The sequence below is a fragment of the Aotus nancymaae genome, unplaced genomic scaffold (genome assembly GCF_030222135.1).
Source record: "Aotus nancymaae isolate 86718 unplaced genomic scaffold, 86718_ANA_hifiasm-v0.15.2.pri h1tg000028l, whole genome shotgun sequence".
In the NCBI taxonomy this organism is placed as follows: domain Eukaryota; kingdom Metazoa; phylum Chordata; class Mammalia; order Primates; family Aotidae; genus Aotus; species Aotus nancymaae.
The window spans coordinates 335,763-346,993 of record NW_026988441.1 but is presented as its reverse complement, the minus strand read 5'-3'; the positions used below and the strand labels follow the sequence as shown (position 1 = coordinate 346,993).

Genomic DNA, 11,231 nt, shown 5'->3' with positions numbered 1-11,231 from the left:
TGGGGTACTGGACTCCTGGGTCTGAGGGAGGAGGGGCTGGGACCTGGACTTCTGGGTCTGAGGGAGGAGGGGCTGGGACCTGGACTCCTGGGTCTAAGGAGGAGGGGCTGGGGGCCTGGACTCCATAGTCTGAGGGAGTAGGAGCTGGGGCCTGGACTCCTAGGTCTGAGGGAGGAGGGGCTGGGGACCTGGACTCCTGGGTCTAAGGAGAAGGGGCTGGGGGCTCATTGTCCTTCTCATTGTGACTCAATCTCCCTCTTGGTGAGAGGTGGGGAGACCAGTCTGTGCTGTGAGGTGAGTTGAAGCCCCAGTTCACAGATGTCCCTGCCCCCACATCCCTGCCCCGCCACCCTGAGGTTGAAAGATGAACCAGATAACTGAGACTCCCCCCATCTTGTTTCCAAAGCAAACAGACTTGGGCCCTGGGGGTGGATAAGTAGCCTCTGTCTCCTGAGAACAAACAGGTGCTCTGGGCCCAGGGCTGGGAGGGCGGGGCTGCGCAGAGGGCCTGGGACGCCTGGGTCCTGCATGGGGCCGAGCACTTGGGATCAGCTCCCAAGCTCTGGAAGGCCTGGGGTCCCACTTTCCCAGCCCAGCCGCCCCCTCAGACCCAGACCCCCAGCCTCTCCTCTGCCAGATTCAGGGGTCTAGGCCCCAGCCCACCCCTCTCCCAGAACCTTATATAACTCACACAATTGGGGACCCCCAGATTCTGCTTCCCTCACCCTCAACCATGCCACAGCCTCCAGGTGCAGCCTGGGCGCCCCTGAGGGACCAAGGACGTGGGCCACCTGGCACAGTCACCCTCAGGTGCCGCCCACCTCAGGCCAGGGTGCTCTGCCCGCCTTCAGACCTGGGCTCAGCCCTTCAGACCTCACCTCCTCCAAGGCCCGCCTGACCCTCCGGCGCCGGCTGTGGTCAGTGCCTGGCACTTAGGGCCCATGCCAGCAGAGGCCTGCCCAGGAGCAAGACCCGCCCCCACTTTGGGGGTCGTAAGGCCCCGCCCCCTGGCCCGCCCCTTCTGCCCCCACTGGGAGCAGAGCGACATCGTGCGATGACTCCTGGAACTGGCTGTGGTCAGGCGGATACCCTGACCCAAGAACTCAGCCCTCCTCCCTCAGACCCAGGAGTCCAGGCCCCAACCCTTCCTCTATCAGACCCAGGAGTCCAGACCCTCAGTCCTCCTCCCTCAGACCCAGGAATCCAGGCCCCAGCCCCTCCTCCCTCAGACCCAGGAGTCCAGACCTTCAGTCCTCCTCCCTCAGACCCAGGAGTCCAGACCCTCAGTCCTCCTCCCTCAGACCCAGGAGTCCAGGCCCCAGCCCCTCCTCCCTCAGACCCAGGAGTCCAGACCCCCAGTCCTCCTCCCTCAGACCCAGGAGTCCAGGCCCCAGCCCCTCCTCCTCCCTCAGACCCAGAAGTCCAGGTACCCAGCCCCTCCTCCTCCCTCAGACCCAGGAGTCCAGACCCTTAATCCTCCTCCCTCAGACCCAGGAGTCCAGGCCCCAGCCCCTCCTCCCTCAGACCCAGAAGTCCATGCCCCAGCCCCTCCTCCTCCCTCACACCCAGAAGTCCAGGTACCCAGCCCCTCCTCCTCCCTCAGACCCAGGAGTCCAGGCCCCCAGTCCTCCTCCCTCAGACCCAGGAGTCCAGGCCCCAACCCCTCCTCCCTCAGACCCAGGAGTCCAGGCCCCCAGCCCTTCCTCCCTCAGACCCAAGAGTCCAGGTCCTCAGCCCTCCTCCCTCAGACCCAGGAGTCCAGGCCCCAGCCCCTCCTCCTCCCTCAGACCCAGGAGTCCAGGCCCCAGCCCCTCCTCCTCCCTCACACCCAGAAGTCCAGGTACTCAACCCTTCCTCCTCCCTCAGACCCAGAAGTCCAGGCCCCCAGCCTCCTGTCACAGACCCAGGAGTTCAGGCCTTAGCTTCCCCCACCCATTTGAAGTTTTCAGGCCCAGAACCGAGGCTTCCCCTGCCCCCCTCAAGGCCCCTCCCTTCCCAGTTGCTCCACCACCTGCTTCCTGCCCCCTGAGTCTGAGGTCATCTCACACTGCATGATTCTGGAATCTCGTTGTCTCATTCTTTCCCCAAACAAGACCCCAGCATCTGATCCCCTGGACACCCCTCTCCAAACACTTGTGTCTGACCTGTCAATGGGGGATTGATGGGGCAGCTGGGTGGGGTCATCGCAGGGGTGGGCTCCAGAAATGATTTCATTTTTTACACGGGACCTGGACTCCTGGGTCTGAGGGAGGAGGGACTGGAGGCCTCCTGATTCCGAAGACAGGAATAACAATACAAATAGTTTGAAAACGCACGATAGGAATACAGGCCAGAGAGCGCCTCCCTGCTGTAAACACAGGAAGATTAAGCCCACCCCGAAGCCCCTCAAGCCTTGGGCTACAGTGGGACTTCAGACCCCTGTTTTTGTTGAGATGGATGTAACTACCCTTCAGGATTTTTTAAATTTCTTTTTCTTTCTTTCTTCTTTTTTTTTTTTTTTTTTTGAGACAGCATCTCTCTCTGTCGCCCAGGCTGGAGTGCAGTGGCACGATCTTGGCTCACTGCAGCCTCAGACTCCCTGGTTCAAGCGATTCTCCTGCCTCAGCCTCCCGAGTAGCTGGGATTACAGGTGTGTGCCGCCATGCTCAGCTAAGTTTTGTATTTTTGGTAGAGATGGAGTTTCACCATGTTGGCCAGCCTGGTCTCGAACTCCTTACCTCATGATCCACCTGCCTCGACCTCCGAAAGTGCTGGGATTACAGGTGTCAGCCACTGCACCTGGCCTATTTTTATTTTTTTGAGGCAGAGTCTTGCTCTGTTGCCCAGGCTGGAGTGCAGTGGCCCGATCTCAGCTCATGGCAATCTCTGCCTCCCGGGTTCAAGCGATTCTCCTGCCTCAGCCTCCTGAGTAGCTGGGATTACAGGTTCTCACCACCGTGCCTGGCTAACTTTTATATTTTTAATAGAGAGAAGGTTTCACCATGTTGACCAGGCCGGCCTGGAACTCCTGACCTCAGGTGATCCACCTGCCTCAGCCTCCCAAAGTGCTGGGTTCACAGACGTAAGCCACCTTGCCCGGCCTACCCTTCGAGTTTATAGTGCCATGACTGATGTGAAGTCACTTAATTTTTTAAAATAAACGTTTTATTTTGGAATAATTTTAGATTTATAAAATGGTTGCTAAGATCCTGCGGAGACTTCCCATGCACCCTCCCCCGACCTTCCCCAGTGTCGGGTCATGATGCAAACTGTGAGACATTTGTCAAGACGAAGAGGCTCACAGTTGGGCCAACACCAGACTCTTATTTCGCCAGCGCTTCCACAACAGCTCGAGCCCAGGACGCCATGTCACATGTCATGAGCTCACTTTTCAGTCTAGAAGCATAAATTCCTGTATAGCAAACACAGTCTCCAGTTCCTGACCCTCTGCTGGGTGCCGGGGACGTGAATTTGGATCTAATTCGTCCCTGTCTCGCAGGCATGAACCTCCACAAGCCGGGCCCCGTGTCTGGTCTGGGAGGTGGCATGGGACTGAGAGGGACACAGACCGGCCCTGGTGAGATAGGAGACCCGTTGGCACCAGGCCTGGCTCTTAGGATTGACGGGTCTGAGAAAGGCGGATGGAGCTGGGGCAATCACAACCCGTGGTGCTCTGTGGGAGCAGAACCCGGAATGATGTAAATGTGGAAAAGACCAGGTCCAGCCTGGACAGTCAGAGAAGGGAGACAGAAAGAGACACGGATCGCTCCCATACAAGTTCCCAGGAGGCCAGAGAGGGCTTGGGGCACGGGGCACTTCCTGGAGCCACAGGACTCGGGGGAGGGCACACAGTGTGCCAGTGTCTGCCAGCAGCTGTGTGTGCGTCTGTGGGTGCTTGTGCTTGTGTGTGCGTGTATATGTGCGTGCAGTGTGTGTATGTGTGTGCGTGTGTGTGTGTGCGTGTATGTGGGTGCGTGTGCGTGTATGTGGGTGCCTGTGTGTGTGCGTATGTGGGTGCGTGTGCATGTATGTGCGTGTATATGTGCGTGCGGTGCGTGTATGTGGGTGCGTGTGTGCGTGTATGTGGGTGCGTGTGTGTGTATGTGGGTGCCTGTGTGTGTGTGCATGTATGTGAGTATGTGTGTGTGCATGTATGTGTGCGTGTATGTGGGTGCCTGTGTGTGTGAGTGTATGTGTGTGTGTGCGTGTGTGTGTGCGTGTGTGTACGTGTGTGTGTGCACTCATGTGTGCATGTGTAGATTTAGGTCCAGAGCAGATGAGTGACCCCCATGACATCACCCAGAGAAGTGACAGGGATAGAGGGTGAGGTTTACATGGTGTCGGATCCTAAAGTTCAGATCTGGTGACGTGGACAGCGGGAGCCACCGAAGGTTTTAGAGGAGAGGAGTGATCCCATCAGAACTCCATGATGGCCCGGTGCGGTGGCTCACATCTGCTATCCCAGCACTTTGGGAGGCCGAGGCAGGCATATCATTTGAGGTAAGGATCTCAAGACCAGCCTGGCCAACATGGTGAAACCCCATCTCTACTAAAAATACAAAATTAGCTGGGTGCAGTGGCTCATGCCTGTAATCCCAGCACTTTGGGAGACCAAGGCGGGCAGATTACCTAAAGTCAGGAGTTTGAGACCACCCTGGCCAACATAGTAAGACCCCCCATCTCTACTAAAAATATAAAAATTAGCCAGGTGTGGTGGTGCACATGTAGTCCCAGCTACTCAGGAGGCTGAGGCATGTGAATCACTTGAACCTGGGAGGCGGAGGTTGCAGTGAGCCGAGATCACACCACTGCACTCCAGTCTGGGTGACAGAGTGAGACTCCTTCTCAGAAAGAAGAAGTAAAGAAAGAAAAAAAGAAAAGAAAAAGAAAAAGAACCCCACGATGCCCATTCAGCATGTCCTGTGAATACAGAAACACACAAGGCAGGGGAGGGTGGTGGCAGGGGGACCAGCGCCTTCTTCCTTCAAGAAGACACACTCAGGACAGAAGGAAAAGGAGGTGTTCTCGAGGGGGAGGGCTGGGAGCCTGGACCGTGGGTCTGAGAGAGGAGGAGCAGGAGCTGGACTCCTGGGTCCCCAGTTGGAAGAGGCGTGATGCAGCCAAGCCCGGTGTCCCACAGGAAGAGTGCAGCGTGTTCCTCTCTGTCCTCCCAGCTGCAGCTGTCTCTCCATGCAGGTGGCCCCAGGGGCTGGGGGAAGGGCCTTTGGCCCAGGCTCTCGCCACCTGTCCCTGTCACCTGGTCAGGGAGCTCCCCCATCTGTCCCCGTTCTCCCGCCACTTTTGTCATTATCGTCCTCATCTGTCCACTCCTCCAGGCTTGAGCCTCCCTCCTCCCCATCCTCATAGGACACACTCCCTAAAACCCCAGGTGCCTCTCTGTTCCCCTGCAACCCCCAGTCGTCCCCCAAGAAGTCCAGGACAGCCAGTGGGGAAATCCTCGTCTCAGGATCCAGGTCCAGAAGCCCCTGGAGCAAGGCCAGGGCTGGGGGCGCAAACTGGTCCCAGGGTGGTGGTGGCTGAAGTGGCTGAGGCCTGGTGGTTACCCAGCCAGCGAAGGCCTCGAACTCAGGGTCGGGGGCCAGCGCCACGTCCCAAGGGAAACAGGCAGTGGCAGCACAGAAGAGAAGCACCCCCAGGCCCCAGGAGTCCACAGCTGGCCGCAGAGGCAGGGTGTCGGGTGGTAGCAGGAGGCAGAGCTCGGGTGGTGCTGTGGGCAGAGGTGCTGGTGGGGCAGGGGTCGGGCTGCCCTCTGGCCGGGTCAGACCCAGGTCCCCCAGGGCCACACGGCTGCAGACCGGGTCGAAGACCATCACGTTGTCCGGCTTGACGTCTGCATGGACCAGCCCCCGGCTGTGGAGGAAGTCCAGAGCTCCTGCCAGCTGGGCCACCACCCGCTTCACCAGCAGCTCTGGGAGGCCCTGCAGTCAAGAAGACAGGAGGAAGGTCAGAGTGTCTTGCTTCTGTCCTCTGTATGTTGTCTGGGCTGGTCTCAAACTCCTGGCCTCAAGTGATCCTCCTGCCTTGACCTCCCAAAGTGCTGGGTTTACAGGCATGAGCCACAGCACCAGCTGGTTTCTTCTTCTTAACCACTCTTGAAAGAGGTTCTAGACTCCTAACTCCTTGGGGTTTGACAATCTAGAACCCAAGACTAGTGGCTACCTCCAGTGTCCCCACCGCATGCCCCCAGAGACTCTCTCTCCATCCTTCTCAACCTCAACCTGCAGCCATAGCTGCACTCCCGGAGACCAACTCCCAGCCGGTCTCCCAGTTTTCCCCACTGGAACCCCAGTTATTACCAGAGCTCCTTCTTTTAGCTTCTTTCAAAGATTCTCCTAACTCGAATACTCAGGCCACTAGGAACATTTCTTATACATCTTTTGTAAACTGACCATCTGGATCTTCTCCAGTCAGAACTCAAATTTCATTCTTAACCCAAATCTTAGTCTTATACTAGTCTAGACCCCATCTCTAACTCAGAGTCTGTTCTAAAATCTCCCAGTTCATTTAATCAATTATCTATCCATCTAGCCATCCAGCTGGCCAGGCAGCAATCCATCCATGAAGCCATCCATCCTGATGGTATTCAAAAATGTGTCCATTCAACATTCATTCCACCAACCAGTCAGCAATCTAGTAAGTTTTTCAATTATTATCCAACATCCATATATTCATCCTCCCTTGCTTCCTCTCACCCTTCCATTCATCATCCACTCATCCATCTACCAATCCTTCCATCCACCCACCCACTCATCCACTCATTCATCTATCCACTCACCCACCAAACCTTTCATCCATCCATCTACCTACCCACCCATCCACTTATCTATCCATCCACTTACCCACCCACCAAACCTTCCATCCATCCGTCCATCCATCCATCCATCCATCCATCTACCAATCCTTCCATCCATTCACCCATCCATCCAACCACCAATCCATCCATCCATCCATCCATCCATCCATCCATCCATCCATCCATCCACCAATGCTTCCATCCATTCACCCATCCATCCAACCACCAATCCATCCATCCATCCATCCATCCATCCATCCACCAACCCATCCATCTACCAATCCTTCTTTCCACTCATCTATTCACCCATCCATCCACCCACCCAACCACTCATTCATCCATCCACTCACCCACCAAACCATCCATCCATCCACCAATCCTTCTTTCCATTCACCCATCCATCCAACCACCAATCCTTCCATCCATCCATCCATCCATCCATCCATCCATCCATCCAATCCTTCCTTCCATTCACCCATCCATCCACTCATTCATCTATCCACTCACCCACTAAACCTCATCCATCCATCCACCCACCCACCCATCCACTTATTTATCCATCCACTTACCCACCCACCAAACCTTCCATCCATCCGTCCATCCATCCATCCATCCATCCATCCATCTATCCATCCACCCATCCACCAATCCTTCCTTCCATTCACCCATCCATCCAACCACCAATCCTTCCATCCATCCATCCATCCATCCATCCATCCTTCCATTCACCAACCTATTATCTACCAATCCTTCTTTCCACTCATCTATTCACCCATCCACCCACCCACCCACCCATCCACTCATTCATCCGTCCACTCACCCACCAAACCTTTCATCCATCCATCCACCCACCCACCCATCCACTTATCTATCCATCCACTTACCCACCCACCAAACCATCCATCCATCCATCCATCCATCCATCCATCCACCCACCAATCCTTCCTTCCATTCACCCATCCATCCAACCACCAATCCTTCCATCCTTCCATTCATTCATCCACATAAACCTTCCTTGTCCCCTTCCTTCTTTTGTTCCTTCCATTTATCCCCAGCTTTATCTCAAATCCAAAATCTATTCCTAAAATGATCTTTACCCCAAATCTCCAAACTGAAGAGGCTCTAGAAACTCTTGGGACCTGTCCTGACCTGGTCGTCTTTCAAGCCCATCTCCAACTCAGTCTATATATACGCATCCTCGGCCATCTCTGCTTCCCTCTGCAACCCTGTTCATGCTTTTCTCCATAGCCATGATCAATCTATAATCAACCCTAAGCTCAACCCACCCACCTCCACCCATGCCCATGCCCCTATCCCTAGTGTTAACTGAAATCCCAACGTGTCTCCATCCCCAGCCACGCCACTGACCTCAGTTATCCTCAGCCCCACCCCAGCTCACTGCCCTCCCACGCTTGTGTTTGGGTGATTGGTTGGATCAGGGTTGAGGTCGGACAGGAAACCTCGTTGAGAATTACAAAGGGGGAGGTCATTTGGGGGGTCAGGGTGGAGCCAGGTTGGGCAGGCCCTGATCTGGGGGTCAGAGTTGGATAAGTTGGGATAAGTGCTCCCAACCTTTGTCCCTTGTGACCTCACCCTTTCCTGCAGCATCCCGCTGAGATCCCCACAGGGTGCATACTCCTGGGCGAAGGCAAAATAGCGGGGGGTCTGCAGGGGTCCCGCCAGGGTCTGCAGCAGGCCTGGGTGTGTGGAGACGCAGCGGCCCACACAGAACTCCCTCAGGAAGGTGCTTCTCAGGACCGAGTCCCGACGCAGGAGCTTCAGAGCCACAGCCGGGCCTGCCGGGAAGACGGGCAGAAGGGACGCTCAGGCGGCTCTGGTCCTGCGGTGGGACCTGAGCCAGCGTGTAACCTCGCTGAGCCTCGCCCTTCTCATGGGCAGCATGGGTTCCTCCCCTGTGAGGTGTGGGTGGGAGACGCTTCCTGCTCTGCTTCGGACTGCAGCGTGGGTTGGCACAGCGGCCTCACCCTCTCCAGGCCTCAGCTTCCCCTTGCATCCAGTAAGAGACATGGTGGTGACTTGGATTCCAACCTGGGTTGCCTGCCTGTCTTGCCGTGGGACCGTAGGCAGCCCCCCACCCTCTCTGGGGGGCCTGTGTTTCTCAGAAGATCACAGAGCTTGTAACTTTCAGAAGGTCCCCATCGAGAAGGGTCCCCCCGTCAGCTCCTCCTGGGAATGCTCCCTGTGGGAGTGGCTTCCGAGAACACTTATTGTGGGGCAGTGGGGGAAGCTGCCCTTGGGTGGCCGAACTCACCCCCCTGGTGAGGCTGGGCGAGGAGCACACGGCCGTAGGAGCCGGAGCCCAGCTTCCGGATGAGGTGGTACTGGTCCCGGAGGCTCCTCACCGGGGTCACCCTGCTGGCCGTCAGCTCCACCAGCCGCTGGAGGGCTGTGGCTGTGTCCTCCTATGGGAGATGGGCAGGGTGAGGCGGGGGCGAGGCTGGGGTCTCCTGAGAGTGGCGGGGGAGGAGGTCGAGCCCAGCCCGGGATGGGGGGTGGGGGCAGGGGACAGGGGTCACTGTCCCCAGAGAGGAGGATGAGTCACAGTGACTCACCCGGGCTCAGGCCACCTGTTTCTGTGTCCTGGTGAGGTTGGGGGTCATTGTCTCAGAGGCCCCGCCTGCCCCCCGCTGTGGGAGCGGGCCAGGAGCCCCCAGCCCCGAGTGTGGCTGCATCCTCAGCCCACCCCGCCCCCCGCCCACCCGACCTCTCCCCGCCATCCTCTCCCCCGCACGTGCTGCCCTGTGTTTCCGAGTCCGTTTCTCTGGGGGCCTCGCTGCGTCCTTGGGTCTCTGTCATCCTCTCTCCCTGGCTCTGGGTTTCTGGGTCTGTGTTTCCCTGTTCTCTGCATTTCCTCTCTCTCCCCGTGTGGCCTCCTGCCTCTCTCTCCTCCTCTTCTCCATCTGTCTTCCTCCCTCTTCCCCATCTCTCACCTCTGGGTCCCCATCCTCAGGGGTCTCGGAGGCCCTGCGCTCCATGTCAGGGCTGCCTAGGGTGGGGTGGCCCTTGGGCAGGCCCCCCCAGGTCAGGGTTCCCCAGAGAGCAACCAGCCCCCTGAGCCCCACAGGTTCTCGCTGCGCAGCGCCAGGGGCTGAAAGGTCGGCCTCAGCCCCCCTGTCTGTCCGGGCCTGTCTAGCTGGAGGAGTGTCTCTGCCTCTGTGCACCCTCCTGCCACGCTCTGGGAGGATCCCTCGCTGCTGCCCAGGTGATAGCCCTGCTGCCCCGCCCTCTCTGCCCTCTCTTCAGCCAGCCTCAGGCTCTCCTTCCTTCTGCACCAGCGCCTCTCTCTCAGCCTCTCTCCTGCCCCCTGTCTCTCATCTCTCTCTGTGTGTCTCTGCCTCCTTCCCTCCCCGTCGTCTCTCTCTCCCCCCACTCCCTGTCTCTGTCTTGCCTTTGGGTCTCTGGGGTGGGACTCCTTCTCCCTGCCCTGTCTCTGTGGGTCACTGGCCCCTCTCCCCTGTCCCCACACTGTCCCCACTCTTCTGTCACCAACTCTGGGGGTGTTCCCACGCTCTGCTCCCCACCTGCCCCCCTCTCTATGTCTGTCTGGGTCCCGTCTCTCCGGCCCCTCTGGGCATCTCCACCCGCTCGCCCCAGTGTCTCTGTGTCTCTCTCCGCCTCTTTGTTCCCGACTCTCTCTCAAAGCCTTTGTCCCTCCCTTTCTCTGGGCCTGGGACAGGGGTGTGTGTGACAGCTCAGAGACAGAGACATCCTGTCCCCCCACACCCCTCCCTCACCCCCTCTCACCACTGCCCCCTCCCTCTCCCTTCCAAACTTAGACCGGCTTGGACTCTGGGCTCTGGTCCCAGGACAGAGGGGACAAAACATATTGTGAACCCCCAACAAGATCCAGGCCGGAGGGCAGAGGAGAGGGTGGGCCAGACCCCTCCACACACCTGAGCTGGGATGACGGGCCCAGAGCTGAGCACCTCGGTCTTACCCCAGAGGCCAGGAGTGCTGGTGTCCAGGGACCAGGCAACAGTTCCCAAAGCCCTCCTCCTTCACACCAGGAGTCCTGGCCTCAGCACCTCCTCCTTCACACCCAGGAGTCCAGGCCCAGCTCCTCCTCCCTCAGACCCAGGAGTCCAGGCCCAGCTCCTCCTCCCTCAGACCCAGGAGTCCAGGCCCAGCTCCTCCTCCCTCAGACCCAGGAGTCCAGGCCCAGCTCCTCCTCCCTCAGACCCAGGAGTCCAGGCCCCCAGCCCCTCCTCCCTCAGACCCAGGAGTCCAGGCCCCCAGCCCCTCCTCCCTCAGACCCAGGAGTCCAGGCCCCAGCCCCTCCTCCCTCAGACCCAGGAGTCCAGGCCCCAGCCCCTCCTCCCTCAGATCCAGGAGCTGCAGTAGCTGTGGGATGCATCCAGGTCCCGGGTGCTGCCATGTCCTCAGCACCTGCTCTGCGCCTAGCCTTGTGCAGGGCTTT

The 11,231-nt window shown here is 58.2% G+C and overlaps 1 protein-coding gene across 1 annotated transcript; it reads right to left on the bottom strand.

Annotated features, from left to right (window-relative positions):
* Nucleotides 1–4,882: 4,882 nt before the first annotated feature.
* SBK3 (SH3 domain binding kinase family member 3) lies at nt 4,883–10,106 on the bottom strand. Its single transcript, XM_064380661.1, has 4 exons — nt 9,745–10,106; nt 9,066–9,216; nt 8,387–8,589; nt 4,883–5,918 (listed from the first exon to the last, which is right to left on the bottom strand). The coding sequence occupies exons 1-4, from the start codon at nt 9,787–9,789 to the stop codon at nt 5,241–5,243; spliced, it is 1,077 nt and encodes a 358-aa protein (XP_064236731.1). The 5' UTR covers nt 9,790–10,106; the 3' UTR covers nt 4,883–5,240.
* Between the last annotated feature and the right edge of the window lie 1,125 nt (nt 10,107–11,231).